Source organism: Camellia sinensis, chromosome 10 (assembly GCF_055761805.1).
Source record: "Camellia sinensis isolate YWXY chromosome 10, ASM5576180v1, whole genome shotgun sequence".
In the NCBI taxonomy this organism is placed as follows: Eukaryota; Viridiplantae; Streptophyta; class Magnoliopsida; order Ericales; family Theaceae; genus Camellia; species Camellia sinensis.
Genome location: NC_138970.1, coordinates 87,491,957 through 87,509,834, shown reverse-complemented (window position 1 = coordinate 87,509,834; position 17,878 = coordinate 87,491,957). Strand labels below are relative to the sequence as shown.

The 17,878-nt window shown below is 32.4% G+C and overlaps 1 protein-coding gene and 1 long non-coding RNA gene across 2 annotated transcripts; one reads left to right on the top strand and one right to left on the bottom strand.

Annotated features, from left to right (window-relative positions):
• The first annotated feature begins 801 nt into the window (after nt 1–801).
• LOC114323255 (pleiotropic drug resistance protein 2) lies at nt 802–13,628 on the top strand. The gene is made up of 21 exons (XM_028270802.2): nt 802–1,031; nt 2,188–2,593; nt 2,747–2,867; nt 5,871–5,959; nt 6,403–6,487; nt 6,570–6,860; nt 6,970–7,060; nt 7,497–8,397; nt 8,578–8,738; nt 8,930–9,033; nt 9,170–9,335; nt 9,451–9,537; nt 9,878–10,026; nt 10,339–10,671; nt 10,778–11,068; nt 11,170–11,253; nt 11,528–11,661; nt 11,763–11,990; nt 12,327–12,498; nt 12,634–12,888; nt 13,080–13,628. The coding sequence occupies exons 2-21, from the start codon at nt 2,208–2,210 to the stop codon at nt 13,347–13,349; spliced, it is 4,398 nt and encodes a 1,465-aa protein (XP_028126603.2). The 5' UTR covers nt 802–1,031; nt 2,188–2,207; the 3' UTR covers nt 13,350–13,628.
• A 123-nt stretch (nt 13,629–13,751) lies between these two features.
• Nucleotides 13,752–16,124, bottom strand: LOC114323256 (uncharacterized). The gene is made up of 3 exons (XR_003651062.2): nt 15,616–16,124; nt 14,905–14,981; nt 13,752–14,046 (listed from the first exon to the last, which is right to left on the bottom strand). It is a non-coding gene; the product is annotated as an uncharacterized LOC114323256 (long non-coding RNA).
• Nucleotides 16,125–17,878: the final 1,754 nt, after the last annotated feature.

The following is a 17,878-nucleotide window of genomic DNA, read 5'->3' as shown; positions in this document are numbered from 1 at the left end:
TTTTGCATGAAAAATTTTGTACGAATTTTTTATTTCTATAAATACATACTATATGGAGGGGCAATGCTATGTACCATATGCAAATTATTATATTTGTGAGGTTGATTATTAAAAAATCATAACTTAATTTTATGAGAGTTGTAACTAAAAAAAAAAATTAAATTATAACTCAAATATCATGTGATGTATGACTAAATAACTCTTGAATTATAATTAAAATAATATTATAATCAATATGATAATAAATCACAACCAAATATTATAAAAATTATGACCAAATATGGACGTGTGTACTATAGAATTTCCCAGGGGACTTACCTAAAGACAAAGAAAATGGATTTGAGAGTGAAATAAGTCAAATTGGTAGAATTTGAAACAGAAATGCTAGAGTTGATACGAGGCAACAAAACGGTGCCGTAAAGACACGGCAGGCGGCAGCTCCTTCCTTTTTGCATTTTATTTTATTTTTTTTAATTTTTATCAAAGAGAGAATATTAGTATGATTGTAAAATCAGGTTACAATTTGGAGGGACTGTCACTAACCTATCAACTCGAATCCCAACTCTTTTACTCACCGCACCCTAAAAGTATAGGAATAATGTTATATACATCTATAAATGTATTATTAATTAACGTATTAATATATGATGTGATATAATTATAAAAATTTTAAATATTTATAATTTGTATAATAAGTAAAATTAATAATAATATCATAACTTTAATTAATACAATAATAGATGATTATAGTTACCTGTCACTATCCACGGAAACTCTTGCAACACCCAACGCGTAATCTCCATCTCTAAGATGTTCACATTTTCAGTAAAACTCTCATGATGTTCCACACTTGCAAACACCCAACGCGTAAACTCCGTCCCTATTTAAGATGTTCACATTATCAGTAAAACTCTCGTACTCTCTTTTCACACTCTCACTCTCTCTCTTCACTCTTTCTAATCTTTCTCTCCCACCAAAGTCTTCTCATCTTCCGCATAACCATCTTACTACTATGAAACCAATCATCTAAGGTCAGCCGGCCATTCACTCACATATTCCATCTGCTCTCTATTGTTCTCATCAATTCTACACACACACACACACACACACACACACACACAGATATAATCTCATATGTATACACAAACATATATAATCTCCCATGTATGGTACATAGGGGAAATATGTATCATATATACGTTTACCCTATATTTTACAGTTTTTTGTTTTGAAGTTGGTTGAGTTGAGACTGCGGTACGTTGAAGTCATTCCAATCCTATCAATACTTATCAGATTTCTAAATCTTTTCGCCTCCCGAATGTTCAAAACAATCAGGGCTCTATTTGATGGAGCTTTGTAAATTTAATTTCACTTCTTAGTTTAAGTGTGGTGTTTGGTGATTTAATTTCACCTCTTAGTTTGGATGTGGTGTTTGGTGAGCATGGTTCTAGATCGCGGTATGGGATAACGTAACGGTATTGATCGCAGAGTAAAGGTATCGGTGGTATTGATTGGTATGTTTCGGGAATCGAGTATCACAACGGTGAAATTTTAAAAATCATTTCACAGGTTTTTCAGTTTTTCTTCCACATACCAGTTTGAACCGGTGAGTATCGGCCCGTCGCGGGTTGTGTAATGGTTACAGACCGATATGTACCGGAACTTGGCTGATTCTTCTGCGATTTTCAATCTCAGTCGCGGGGCCCTATTTTTCCGATATATATCAGTCGATACGTAGTGTATCGATTGGTTTTTAGAATTATGTTGGTGAGAGTTTTCAAAAATTAATTTCACACCCACAGTTGAAAACACGTCTACTCAGGACATCCGGCCGATTGATCGGAACAGTGTTTTTTTTTTTTCACCGGTTATTTTTATATTTTAAATAAAAAATATTTTCAAAATTTTTTTAAAATTTTTTTATAAGTTTTGAATAAAATTTTAGATTGCATGTTTGGTTATGAGTTGTAAATTTTTTAATCAAATATTCATGTTAGGTCAAAAATTTCAAACTCAATTGATAACTCATAACCAAACAAATTTTTTACATTCAAATTATAATTTCAAAACTTACAAACTCAAAATACAATTCTATTCTCAAATCATAATTCAAAAAAAATCCTAATTCTCCGGTGAAATTATCTGTTGTTGTTGATTTGGTGTTTTGACATAAATTTCAATCTGAAGGAGGTTTCCGGCGGATCGTAATGGCAGCGGCGTTGGCCGGAGATGATCTGGCGAGATTGGGGAGCAGCCGGAGGAGTTTGGCGAGGTCGGGAAGCCGGAGGAGTTGGGCGTCGGTGAGCTTGAGCGAGGCATGGCAAGCGCCGCCGGACGTATTCATCCGGAATGCTCGACAGGAGGATGACGAGGCGGAGCTGATGTGGGCGGCGATCGAGAGGCTCCCGACGTACGACCGAATGAGGAAAGGGATGCTAACCAAAGTTCTCGATGACGGTAAAGTTGTCCGTGATGAGATAGATGTCACCAATCTCGGAATGCAAGATAAACAACTGCTGATGGAGAGTATACTCAACGTTGTTGACGATGATAACGACAAGTTTCTTCAGAGACTCAGGGACAGGACTGATAGGTTTTCTCTCTCTCTCTCTTTCTTTCTCTCTCTCTATAAATATATATATATATATGCATGTATACATGTATATAGGAGTAATTGACTGTGAGATTTTGGTTAAAGAAAAATCTTGGTTTGATGTAGTTGAATTTTGTTGTGATTGAACAACAGAGTGGGAATTGAGATTCCGAAGATTGAAGTGCGGTATGAGCATTTGTCAATTGAGGGAGATGTATATGTGGGGAGCAGAGCACTTCCTACTCTGTTTAATGCCACCTTGAACACAATCGAGGTATGCTTTCCTTTTGACATGTGGGAGAGTATGAGCACATAGTATTGAATAGCTTTATTTCTTTATTTATTTATTTATATATTTTAGGTATGGAGCGGGTGTGAAGCCACCAAGGATCTTCTAGAGTGAAATTTCTCTAAAGTTTTCTAGAGTGCTATATTGTGTGGTTGAGATTTACTGGCAAGTCATATCAGAAAAATTGATGTGACTTGTCAGTAAATCTCAACCACACAATGTAGCACTTTAGGAAACTTTAGAGAAAAATCACTCTAAAGGATCCTTGCTCGTGTGAAGCCCCCTTTTATCCTAGTGGGTTCGTTTTTTTGGATTATGTTAAGAAAAATGATTTATACCACTAATTAAATTGTCTTTTTTCTCTTTGTGTTTTGTCCTTTTCTTCTTTTTATTTTATTTTAATTTTTTTTTAGACATACCACCTTATTAGAGCTGTTTTTAGTGGTCTTAATTTAGTGATCTGTATCATAATTGTTATGTTAAATATGACCGTCAATCAATTACACTGGACCAAGGCCTATGAAAGTTATGATACATTCTTGGAGTTTCTTTTTTTTTTCTAATAAAAAAAAATTAAAAATCTGAGCTTGTCCCCTATGTTAAGGTTTGTGAGCACATAGTTCAGTCATTTATGTTAGGATAAATTATAAATATATTTCTTGAGATTTATTTAAAATATAAATTATTTTATGTAATTTGAAAAATTATAAATATTCTATTGTAAAAAAAAATTAATTTAATAGAATTAATTAAAAAATAAAATTTTTAATTGCTCTCTTATGTAATAATAAAATTACCTAAATTATTAATTGAAATATATTTCTATCATTATTAAAAAAATATATTAATTAACTTGATGATTTATTAATAAAAGGGGTTATTTGTTATGAAATAAGAAATCTTCAAAGGATGGAATGTAATTTTCAAAATTACGTTAGACAATTTATTTTTTAAGCAAACCTCAGGGGTGTATTTATAATTTAATCTTTATTTTATAAATTTTTGTGGCTAACATCTCTGGAAAAAAAAAATTGTTTTATCACATTTGTTTCGAAAAATATGAATGGTTTATTTTCGAAAAAATACTTGTTCTCTGTAATAATAATAAAAATTATTCATTTTTCGGGAGACGAATGTGATTAAATGAAAATGTCACGATTATCGGATATATCTTATTTTTTCTATCAATGTTATCGGATATATCTTATTTTTTCTATCAATGATATACACAGAAGACTCTACAAAATGAACAGTATCAGAATAGAACTTGTGATAATCCCTCCACAAGTCCTAATATAACGGTTAAGTTCAAATTTTAAACTTAAAGAGAACCAGAATCCTTTTTTTTATTAAATGTTTGTGAGAATTAAATTTTTTTTTCTCATTTGAATAATTATAAAAAATAAAAAATAAATAAATAAAAAATTGTGTTAATATGAGAATAAGCAGTTGTACTTTGTATCAAGAGACTCAATTTTGTTAATATGATTTATTTATGGGTCATTTTAGAGTACACGTCTCTAAAAGGGTGTGAACCATATATATGTAAGGTGTCTAACTATAATTTTTTTTTTTAGTAATAATTAAGAAAAAACAATGAGTCATAACTAAACACGTATAATCAAAGACATTTTCGATTATAATCAAAATAATAATCACAATAACTCATGACCAATATCACAATAAGGTGTAACTAATGCCGCAATGAGTCATAATTAAATCATAAATAACACCACAATAGTTTATAATAAAAAATCACAAACGTCGTTGGTAAGGCATATGTATTTAGAAATGGACACCTTGGCCTGTTTTTATTTTATGTGTTTTACGTTATATTCTAAAAGTACCAAAAAAAAAAAAAAAAACTTGTTATGCAATTTATTTTTGAAAACAATTCTTATGATTTTTTATTTTGGAAATTGCAAAAAGTTATTTTTGAATTTTAAAAATTATTTTCATAAAAAAGTAAAAACAACGGATATTTTTTAACTTCTTATTATTTTGTTTCTAAGAATAAGAATAACAATAACAAAAAGGACGAAAATGAAAACAAAAACAAAAACTATAAAGGCCTTTAGAAATTCTCTACTATGATTTTTTTGGATTAAATATATCAATAACCCTTAACTATTAGCCAATATCAATTTATCCCCTTAATTATGAATTTGTATATTTCCACCACCTCAACTTAAAAACGCAGAACTTCCACCCCTCTAGAAGGAGTCTTGGTGTAATTAACCATTTGTATTTCATTTTTCTTAAGAAATTTTGAATAGGTAAAATTTAAGCCATTTGGGGGAAAAAAATGAATCAGTAAATTTACATATCTTCATTTAGATTGAAGTAAACAAGAAAAAGATATCACTAAATTTTTGCTTTAATTGTCAAGCAAAATTTATTACCTTTTTTTATATATATTTATCAGTTCTGTGTTGTTTGATGTTCCATGAACAATGTTACTATAAAAAGAAGATTTTACATTTCTATTCAGTGTGTTTGGTTTGAATTTTTTGGATTAAATTTTTTAAAAATTGAGTTTTTTGATTTTCATATTTTTTTATTTTTAGTGAATATTTTTAAAATTTTAAACATTTTTTTTACTTTTTTATATTCACCTTACTTAGATGTATCTAAAAAGTAAAAAATTTGTGAAAAAATATTTTAAAAAATTAATAAATACAAAAAAATACAAAAAATATACTGAATTCTTATATTTTTTTATATTTTTGGTATTTAGTGAATTTTTAAAATATTTTTTTTATAATTTTTTTACTTTTTAGGTGTATTTATATTAGGTGTGTCTAAAAAGTAAAAAAATTGCTTAAAATATTAAAAAAAATCAGTAAAAATAAAAAAAAAAACACGGAAAATGAAAAAATAAAATTTTCTAAAAAGTGTTTTTTGAAAAAGGAAAACAAGCAAGGTGATTAGTTTTGTGCTTTACTTTGGTGACTTACTAACATTGTTTTTGCCTGTTGTGAACAATAGAGTCTTCTTGGACTAATTCGGCTTGTCCCCTCCAAGAAGAGAAAAATTCAGATACTTAATGATGTTAGTGGCATAGTGAAACCTTCAAGGTAATTTTTTATGATAAGTGTGTGCCTTTTTTTTTTCTTTTTTTTCATGTTAGAGTAGGAGAAGCAATATCACCTAAGTAAAAGATTTTAAAACATTTACAAAATAGCGGAAGCAATATTTGTTGGTGTAAAATACAAGTTTTATATGTACTCAGACATTGATAAGAAGGTAACATGGAAAAATGTTTTGAATTCTGTTATTTTGCAAACTTATATGGTGAAATTTGCCTTTCAATTTCAGTTTTCTTTTTCTTTCTAATAAATAATGCAAACTAATTTAACTTTTGATTTGTATTCCAAATATTACTGAAACCATTATTCCACACACATGTTTCCTTCTTTTTATTGATTACCACAATTAGTTGTTTTGTTGAAGTAGGTAATGTTGGTCTATGTTCTATCACTCCTTTCATGTTTTTAATTACTGATTTCATGATTTCCAGGATAACATTGCTTTTGGGTCCACCAGGCACGGGGAAAACAACATTATTGCTAGCACTTGCAGGGAAGCTTGATAAGAATCTAAGGGTGTGTTTCTTATTTTCGGTTAATAATTTTCTTTGTTAATAATTAGTGTGTTTGGATATTGATGACTTGGAGTTTCGAACAGGTATCTGGAAAAGTTACATATTGTGGTCATGAGTTGAATGAATTTGTTCCTCAAAGGACCTGTGCTTACATTAGTCAACATGATCTTCACTATGGAGAGCTGACAGTAAGAGAAACATTGGATTTTTCAGGACGCTGTTTGGGGGTTGGCACAAGATATGAAATGCTGCTGGAGCTCTCTAGACGAGAGAAAGAAGCAGGAATTAAACCAGATCCTGATATTGATGCATTTATGAAGGCCACAGCAGTGTCAGGCCAAGAAACTAGTCTGGTTACAGATTATGTTCTCAAGGTTCAATGATTAAATTTCAAGCTGTTACATTTATTTTTCTATTTCAGGAGTTCATTTTAAAAAAAAAAAAACAAAAAGCAAAAACTTACTATTACCGAACTTATAACAGATACTCGGATTGGATATTTGTGCGGATATTATGGTTGGCAACGACATGAGAAGGGGTATATCTGGTGGACAAAAGAAGCGTGTGACCATTGGTATGCTTTCAAATCTAGAAAGGGATATATTTATTATTCTTCTTGCTTTCGTATGATTTCTAGAAATGGTTCAAGCATGACTAAATTATTCTTCATTTGTAGAAGCCATGCCATTTGTCTTTAGTTTTACTGGCATTAGGCATCTATTTAATTGTTAGATGCCTAATAGTTTTTAGTTGCAGCAAATACTTTTCCACATGTTGTGTTGAAAATATCTATTGTCCACTTCAATTTTGCTACATGTTGGTGATTATGGTGACCTATTTTATGTGTTGCTATTTTCCAAATCAGTCTAGCTTCATCATAATCTTCTTGGAAATAATCTATTTTGCTCGTCTCCTCATAACCATTTGTTTTTCAACAGTTTTGATTGCTTGTTAGTTTGCTTATGTGCTAATTCACCTGTCTAATACCTTTTTGGTTTAACTAAATTCAGGAGAGATGTTGGTTGGACCAGCAAAAGCTCTTTTTATGGATGAGATATCAACCGGGTTGGACAGTTCTACCACTTTTCAAATTGTCAAGTTCATGAGGCAAATGGTTCATATAATGGATGTGACCATGATCATCTCTCTCTTGCAGCCAGCTCCCGAGACTTATAATCTATTCGATGACATCATATTACTTGCAGAAGGTCAGATTGTTTATCAAGGTCCACGTGAAGATATCCTTGGGTTCTTTGAAGTCATGGGTTTCAAATGCCCAGAAAGGAAAGGAGTTGCAGACTTTCTCCAAGAAGTAACTTCAAAGAAGGATCAAGAACAATATTGGTTCAGGAGGAACCAACCTTACATATATGTCTCAGTTTCCGAATTTGCTGAGGCCTTCAACTCATTCCATATTGGTCAACAACTAGCAGCAGATCTTAGTGTTCCTTACAATAAATCAAGAGCCCACCCAGCTGCATTAATGACAGAAAAGTATGGTATCTCCAAAAGGAAACTCTTCAAGGCATGCTTTGACAGAGAGTGGCTACTAATGAAGCGTAACAGTTTTGTATATGTGTTCAAGACTACCCAGATAACAATCATGTCATTGATAACCATGACTGTGTTCTTCCGGACAACGATGCCATCTGGTACCTTGGCAGATGGAGGAAAATTTTTTGGAGCTCTTTTCTTTAGTCTTATGAATGTGATGTTTAATGGGATGGCAGAGCTTGTGATGATTGTTGATGTGCTTCCTGTCTTCTATAAACAAAGGGACTTTTTATTCTATCCTCCATGGGCTTTTGGCTTGCCAATTTGGGTCCTCAGGATACCAGTCTCATTCCTGGAATCAGGGATATGGGTCCTTCTTACGTATTACACAATTGGGTTTGCTCCAGCTGCGAGCAGGTAAGAGTGGTTCACATGTTCTTGGCTCTTCCAGTGTTAGTGTTCTTGTCAATGTCATTGCTTAATTAATTCTGCATTAGGAATTTATTCTTCCCGCTCTACATTCAATGATCACTGGTAACTGCTTATTTCTTGTAATTAGAGTTTATTTCATTGACAAATATCCACCATCTCTTTCAGGTTTTTCCGACAATTCTTGGCATTCTTCAGTGTACATCTAATGGCTTTGTCTCTCTTTCGTTTTATTGCTGCATTGGGGAGAACGCTGGTTGTTGCAGGCACTTTAGGCACCTTCACCTTGCTAGTGGTTTTTGTGCTTGGAGGATTTATAGTTGCCAAAAGTTAGTTGCTGATTTCTACGTTCACTTTGAGCATTTCTTGTAATTAGACTGAGCTTTAAATTTATTAATTGGCTACATCACATGTTGAATATTGCTTGACATTTGGTCAAAAAGTTATGGATTCTTTTATGAGATTGCTTATGTTAGATGATCAAAACATTACAATAATTTATTTATACCTATGTTCGCAGATGACATTCAACCATTTATGATATGGGGTTATTATATTTCTCCAATGATGTATGGACAGAATGCAATAGTCATGAATGAATTTCTTGATAAAAGATGGAGCGCCGTAAGTTCTCTTTTATGGTTGGCTTATGATCTTTACCTTTTTATTTTTAGTTCAAATGTTGCTTTTACTTTCTAGTCTGTCATTGCAGTTCACATTGTAGCCTCATAAAAAATTGAAACATTTTTTTTTAATGTAGAACAACATAGACCCTCGAATTAATGCTCCTACAATTGGGAAAGCCCTTCTTACCACAAGAAGCTTCTATAAGGATGATTACATGTTTTGGGTTTGCATTGTAGCACTTATTGGGTTTTTTCTTCTCTTCAACGTTTTGTTTATTGTAGCGTTGACTTTCTTGAATCGTAAGTCATCTCACCTAGTAATTTGGTTTTGGGTTTTTTATTTGAAAAATAGAATTTCTTTGTTGAAAGTAGAACTCTTGGATTGACAACCGTGTGTGTGGATTCTCTATTTCAGCTCTAGGTGATTCAAAGGTTGTAATCTCGGATGAAGATAATGAAAAGAAGAATAAGAAATCATCCTCTGGACAAATGGCATCTGAAGGTTCGAGTCTTACCATTGCCTCTTGTTGATCGTTACTTGATTACCTCTTTTTCCATTCCTTATAGTGCTAGTTAAGTTAACATTTAGGTTACTAGTTACTAATTGTACAAACTTGGAGGAGTTAAAATCCATTTGTTTAAGGTGTTCAAAGAGTCTCACGAGTCGATCTCCTTGATCAATTTTAAAGTTCCTGGTGAGTAGAGTTGCATTGTGTGTGTAATGATGGAAATGAAGTCAGGATACCAAATGTCCTAGGCTATGGAATGACATCTAATAGATTCCAGTTGTGTCAAAAATGTTCTACTGGTCTGAATTTTGAAATCTTGTGAATGATTTACAGGTATTGATATGGCAGTGAGAAATGATTCACAGGGTAGTGACTCAATTATTGGTGCCTCTGGTCATTCAACAAGGAAAGGAATGGTTTTGCCCTTCCAACCCCTTTCACTTGCATTCAGCCACATCAACTACTACGTAGATATGCCCGCTGTAAGTCAATCATTCTAAGCATATTATTGTCATGTGCTTACGTGAACACTTTTTTGTTCCTCTTTTTTTTTTTTTTTTTTTTCCTTGATTTGAGAATCAAGGTATTTAGGGCAGTGAAACACCATTCTTTTCTAATCTGAGCGACTTGATATCTAGTGAATGACCTCACTTATTTATTCTTTTGATTAAAAAACCCTATGTGTTGCATACTTAAATAAACATATGGCACTTTTGTTTGTACACTGAGTAGCTTTAAAATTAACACAAAAATATGGGGTTGAATGAGTTGAAATTTTGTTATTTTTTTACTAGGAAATGAAAAGTCAAGGAATCAATGAGGATCGCCTTCAACTCCTACGAGATGTTAGTGGTGCTTTCAGACCAGGAATATTGACAGCACTTGTGGGTGTTAGTGGTGCTGGAAAGACCACCTTAATGGATGTGTTAGCTGGAAGGAAAACCAGCGGATACATTGAAGGAACTATTAGCATTTTGGGTTACCCAAAGAACCAAGCAACATTTGCTCGTGTTAGCGGTTACTGTGAACAGAATGACATTCACTCACCGTATGTCACTGTTTATGAATCTCTTCTATACTCGGCTTGGCTTCGTCTTTCTTCAGATGTAAACAAAAATACATGCAATGTATGTCATTTAGTAAACGTCCCCAGAATCTCAGGAAGTTTAAAATTTAATTTTTTAAAAAATTATTTTACGTTTTTGTTTTCTTCCCTTCTTTTTTTTACCTTAGATGTTTGTTGAAGAAGTGATGGACTTGGTTGAGCTCAATGCGATAAGGAATTCTTTAGTTGGGCTTCCAGGAATTAATGGCCTTTCAACAGAACAAAGAAAAAGGTTGACAATAGCTGTAGAATTGGTTGCTAACCCATCTATCATTTTCATGGATGAACCAACATCTGGCCTTGATGCTAGAGCTGCAGCCATTGTTATGCGAACTGTGAGAAATACAGTAGACACAGGTAGAACTGTGGTGTGCACAATTCACCAACCAAGCATAGACATTTTTGAATCTTTTGATGAGGTGTGATTCAATTTTCCTAAATCGTGTTCTTGAAGTTTGTTTGTTCTGTGATTTTTCATTATATTATGCATAAATGCAACTAATTATTGTGCTTGTTATAGTTACTTTTGATGAAAAGAGGAGGCCAAATCATTTATGCAGGACCTCTAGGTTGCAACTCTCACAAGCTTATAGAATATTTTGAAGTGAGTATATTTGTTTTTTGTGTTTTCTTTTTCATTTTTGTATGAAAGCAATTTTTAAAAATTAAAAAACAACTTTTTGGTGTTACCTAAATAGTGAGATTGTTTTTAAAAGAAAATTTTGAAAACTATTCACCAAACAATGGTGTTTTCTGAAAAAATAAAATAAAATAAAATATAAAAAAAAAAAAAAATCTTTAGCAAGCTTGATGCACTATTAATTTCGTACTACTCTGGACATTTAAGTATGGATTAATATATTTGTAACCTGGCACAGGCTGTCCCAGGTGTCCCCAAGATTAAGGATGGTTACAATCCTGCAACATGGATGTTGGAGATTAGTGCTCCTTCAGCTGAGGCTCAAATGGATGTGGATTTTGCTAATATTTATGCCAACTCCTCTCTTCATCAGTAAGCAAATTAGTTATTTTTTTTTAATTGTATCATCCATATACTGCATACTTTGTTACAAAATTGTTCTTAATAGCTATATATATATAAAACTCTTTCAGGAGAAATCAAGAGCTTATTAAAGAACTTAGTACTCCACCTCCAGGTTCCAAGGACCTATACTTCCCAACCAAGTACTCCCAACCATTCACTACTCAATGCACTGCTTGTTTCTGGAAACAACACTGGTCTTACTGGAGGAACCCCCAGTATAATGCCATTAGATTCTTCATGACAATTGTCATTGGGTGTATATTCGGTTTTACTTTCTGGAACAAAGGACAACAAACGTAAGTCTTTAATTTCTTCATATTTTTGTTTGAATTTTCTCTGTTTCACAAAAATGTAGCCAATGCTCCAAATTTATGGGACCCGAAAGGAGGTGTGTTTTGTAAGACCCCACAAAAAAATAGATGTATGTGAATACTGGCATTCTAGATTACAAGCTGCAATTGGGAGACTAATAGAGCGGCATACCATTCATTCGAGTTTTGGTATTTTATCAAAATAAATTTTGAAATATCCAACACTTCATAGCTTACATTATTAAATGTATTTTTCTTTTGTTGTTTGATGAAAATTGGATATTTTTGTAACTGGTATTGACAAAAAAAATTTGTTGACAGAATGAAACAACAAGATCTATTGAATCTTTCGGGAGCTATGTATGCTGCTATTGTCTTCCTAGGAGCCACTAATGCTCATGCAGTGCAATCTATTGTTGCTATTGAGAGAACAGTGTTTTATCGTGAAAGAGCAGCCGGGATGTATTCAGAATTGCCTTATGCATTTGCTCAGGTAACGACAACAAGAAAATCCTTCCTAGTATTTTCGAAAGAGAAAATGCAAATATTTTCTTAATATAGTGATAATAAGCTTACTATTTCAACCAAAGCAATGTCCTAAATTTTCTAATTTTTTTAAATTCTGCAGGTGGCTATAGAGATGTTGTATGTTATAATTCAAACAATGATATATAGCCTTCTCTTGTACTCCATGATTGGGTTTGAGTGGAAGGTTGGCAAAGTGTTATGGTTCTACTACTTCATGATGATGTGTTTCGTCTACTTCACATTGTACGGCATGATGGTTGTTGCATTGACACCGAGCTCCCAAATTGCTGCCATTGTGATGTCCTTCTTCTTGAGCTTCTGGAACTTATTCTCCGGTTTCCTTATTCCTAGGCCAGTACGTCAATTTTTTTCCTGCTTCAGACTCTAATTCCGAGGAAAATAATACAACACAATTTTTACACAGGATCAACACTGCATTATATGCACTTTTTCTATGAAATATTTATGTGTTTATAGTATTACTATAGTTTCTAACCGTGAAATTGTTCTTTTGCTTAATAAATTGACATATTTCATTTATTGCAGCAAATCCCAGTCTGGTGGAGGTGGTACTACTGGGCTTCTCCAGTCTCTTGGACACTCTACGGACTTGTGACTTCTCAAGTGGGTGACAAAAATGCTTCCCTTGAGATACCAGGAGAGGGTAATATCCTTCTAAAGAAATTTCTGGAAGATTACTTTGGTTTTAAGTATAGCTTCCTACCAGTAGTTGCAGTGGTCCATTTGGGTTGGGTTGTCGGCTTCTTCTTCGTCTTTGCCTATGGCATCAAGTTCCTCAACTTTCAAAGAAGATAACAAGCTTTGGCTCCCAAAAATGGTGATTTTCTAAACTATGTACCGAACTGGTAATTAGATTGTGTAATTACTCAGGGGCGAGAAAATGAAATATGTAGTGATTAGGCAACTTTTATTTTTTTGTCTTTTTTCAATCTTTTTCTTGTTTTCTCAATGTTGTGTTATTATATATGTATATATATATTTGACTTGGATTGCTTTTGTACTGCATCAAAATAGGTGTAATACAAAATGTTTGGATGTAAACAAAATAAAGCATTCTGGTAATTTGTTTATTTATTTCTTTATTTGTATGCTTTGGGTTTGTCACAACCCAGTCCTAGCAAAGCAAACCCCGTCGAGAGGGCAAACCTTAAGCACTATAACACCTCATGTACAATCTATGTATTTACATCACAATAGTGTACAAAATCTTTCAATCAGCCATTATATACTAATTGATCCATTCAAGTTCAAAAATATCATCATGCCAAACTAAGTTCCCAAGCACCATTTCTCAAAAACACTAACGTAAATTCATCTTTACAACAAAATTCATAATAAAAAATATTTACAATCAACTATCTTCATAAATACAAAAGATAAAACTACATCCTAGAGTGACCTTATGCAGAACGCCAACTACAAAACGCCCACCTTTGATCCTCTAGAAATCTAAGCTTCCACGTTGAGACGAACCATGCTATAGTTTAGGAATCTGAAAAATAATAATAATAATAATTTAGAAAGAATGACTTTTAGAGCCCAATGAGGACACCAATCCCATGGAGTGATAAAACTTGTTCCTTCCAATTGGGGTCCAAAAATAAGGATAATAAACATAAGAGTTTGATTGGAATGAAATTAATACATATATAGTGAAAACCTACATAAACCATTATCAAGATTTTTCAAAGAATATCATAATGCGGTAAAATACATTTGGAACAAGGAGATTCAAAACAAAAATACAACTTTTCAATACATTAAAATCTCGTGTCCATCATACAATATACTAAATAACCTTAGGGTCGCATTACCTCATGGCGGTGGCGGTGGCGGTGGCGGTGGCGGTGGCGGTGGCGGTGGCATTACTCAAAATGTCCATAGGAACACAAGTCATGTCATCATAGCACTTCAATTATCATTTCAATATTTCGGTTCCCAAGATACCTTATGTACAATGACCCTTATGGTCCTTAAAATATTTTGGTCCCCAAGACCCCAAAGTTATTTCGGCTCTTGTGGTTTCATAAGTTATATTCGGTCATATGATCAATGAAAATAAATAATTTCACATAACGTGACGTCGTCATTCCAATATCATCATTATAAAATTTGAAAGACTCAACTTGAATACATTCTCTTGAAAAAGTAGTTGCCTCTTTATACACATAAAAATAATTTATTTAAACTTTATATTTTGACCCCAAATAAATTTATAGGTTTTCAATGCGTACTAATAACATGATAAAACACATAATTTAGTTCATTCATTTCCTTTAATTGAAAATATTCTCAAATCTTGTTTTTCAATTAGAGGTAATGTGAATTTCTATGGTAAAAGTATACTCACCTCCGAAATAGCAGAAAGTGTAAATCACAACTCCACGAGCTAACTCTCACAAGAAGTAAGGACGCCTTCCTCTAATCCTAACAATTTGTAAAAGAGACTAAAATCAGGGAAATGCTTTCAAGAAAATGCAACATCTACAAAGTTGAACCTAAACAAAACATGTAATGGGATGAGAGGTAAAGACAAGCTAAAGAACTCCTCCAAACTCCTTAAGTCACCCAAGAAATAACTTATCCAATTTTCACAACAACCAACCTTAAAACATTTTGAGTTATCAATTATTTTAATATCCAATCAATTTATATGCACAATACCACCACCAATTAACCCATAAAAGTCAAAAATCAACATTTTCATAACCAACAACTTAGGTAAAACCACTTCAATAATATATAAAATTTCTCTAAAATCATTTATAGTTCATAGAGATAACCCAATCCACCATTTATCAAATCAATTTCAACATATAAATTTCATAGCACCAAATCCCCAATTTTTACATCACATTCAAACTATAGATTAACCCAAATCTCAATCTCCAAATCAATCATCAAATTAATAACTTTTCTACATGCAAAAATATCCATAGAAACTAAATGCAAGCATAAAACTCAATACCTAAAACTAAATCACAATAAATCTAGAAATCACCATCTCTAACTCTAAAAATGTAAAACATTAAACTAAAACTTTTTAGAGAGATATTCCTACCAATTAAAAGCCTCTAATCCTTGAAGAAAAGGAACCCCAAGCTTTGATTCTTGAAGAGATTAAGAAAAATATAGAGTTGAAACTGTTTTGTGCTATTTTTGTAAAGAGAAATAAGTGGCCGATCGGAGCTTTTTCCGGCAAGGTAAGATGGCCGGCGGTGGTGGTGATGGTGGTGTAAGGGTGGAGCAACGGTGGAGTGTTTGGCCACCAAGAAAGTAAAGGAAAAATGAGAGAAAGGTAGAGAGAAGAAGGAAAAGGAAATGGAAAATGAAAAAAAATAAAAAATCTGCATTTCTTGTCTTTGTTTTGAGCTGACGGGTCGTGCTTGGTAACACCTACAAACAAGTTTGGAGTTGGGTTTTAAATATTCTAAGTTGAGTTTAACTAAGGGTGTTTGGTTTCACATATTGTTGGGTTGTTACAATGTTCTTATTCAATCTCTCTCTTGCCAATCAATGGTGGGAGAATTCAGGAAAAGTGATGGTAAGAAATTATAAATGAAGAAGTTGAAAATAATTATATTTCTGTGTCATTGCAATTTTCAATCCTGATGAATTAGCAACATAACCACCCATTTGATCTTAGCCCACTAATGTCTTTTCAGAGTTGGTTTGAGATATTTTTAAAAAGTGTATTTTTTGACTTATTGACTTATATGGGTTGGGTTTGGGTTGAGTTTGATGTGATGTGTTAGAGAGGTGATGTGATTTAAATAAGATGATGTGACTTAGGATAGTGACTTTTTAACTTTTTGTATTATTTAGGCCCCGTTTGGGGACTTACTTTTTTAGCCAATTAGCCAAAAAGTTACTAAATTAGTCAAAAAGCCAACAACTCATACTAAAAAGTCAAAGATTTTCTTTTCTCTCTACTTTTTGCACATCTTTTCGTAATTAGCCAAAAAGTCATTCCAAACATACAAGTTTTTTTTACCTACCTTTTTAGCCAAATAGCCAAAAAGTTACTAAATTAGCCTGTTCCCAAACGAGGCCTTAGTTTATGCCAAACCAACCGTAACAACCTTCATTATTTTCTTTGGAATATTTTTTAATTTTGTTTTCTTTTGGATGGTGCTATTAGCACTCTATCTTTTAAGGAAAACACTTCAAATTTTATCCATATTATTGTATCACTTCTGCATAAATATCAAAATTATTTCTTGCAAAAAGAAAATAAGTAGCCTTTGTTGGCCATTGAATTAGAAAAGTTAAGAAAATATCCCTTTAGTTAAATCTTTTTTTATCAGCTCACCTTCTTCTCTATGTCTCTCTTAACTAGAATGATTAGAATACTTTAAATGATGAAAAAAAAATAATATGCATATTGAAAGTGGAGTCACCCATCCTTTTATAGAGGAGAAGAGATGGCCAGACAATCTATTAAAAGAATCTTCATTCATCAATATTTTCTTCTTATCTTGTAAGAGTAAGTATCCCATATTTAAAATTTTAATTTCTAAACTTTATCTTAATATTGGCTTTATCTAAATGTTGAGTCCAAATATAAGATAACATGTAAAAGATATGTAGACTAAGGTCCCGTTTGTTTGGGGTTATGGAGAGGGGATTGTGTTTGATAGTGAGGAGGGGATTGAGAATGGAGTGTTTGTTTTGAGAGATAGGGAGGGGACTAGTAATCCCTTGATATTGGTAAGAAGGAGAAAGGGGGATTGGTAAGGAGGAGGTAGAGATGGTATTAGAAAAATAGTGAGGGGATTAGAAATTTTTTTATTTTTTTTATTTTTTATATATTGGGAATTTTTTTTAAAAAATAATGTTTATTTTTTTATATTTTTTTATTTGTTTTATTATTTTATATAAAAATAATTTAACAATTCCTCACTATCAATCCCCTCACTATTAATCCCCTCACTAACAACCCCCTCACTATTAATCCCCTCACTATCAATCCCCTCCATTCTATCTCCCAAAACAAACTAGGCCTAATAGACCACATCAAAATATAAAACTAACATTCTCCTACTTGGCTCATTTAAGCCAATTATGATGCAACCATGGTTTTCAAAAATAAATTTTTTTGACTCAGTTAGATTTCACACTAAAAACTTTGACATGTGATTACAATTTTTTCAAAACAGTCAATAAGTTCAAACTTATTAGAAACTATAATATTGTGATTACGTCAAATCACAAATGCGAATCAAAGCAGTTATATGACACCAATACTATGCACTATACCATTGATAACCTTCACTAACATAACTTGATGTAGATTTTCTACTATCAAGGCAACCAACAAAATC

Coding starts and splice junctions, on each gene's coding strand:
- LOC114323255 (XM_028270802.2), top strand. CDS start 2,208: ATGGCAGCGGCGTTGGCCGGAGATGATCTGGCGAGATTGGGGAGCAGC. Junction 7,061..7,496: donor AAAGAAGCGTGTGACCATTG/GTATGCTTTCAA, acceptor AACTAAATTCAG/GAGAGATGTTGGTTGGACCA. Junction 9,538..9,877: donor TGGACAAATGGCATCTGAAG/GTTCGAGTCTTA, acceptor AATGATTTACAG/GTATTGATATGGCAGTGAGA.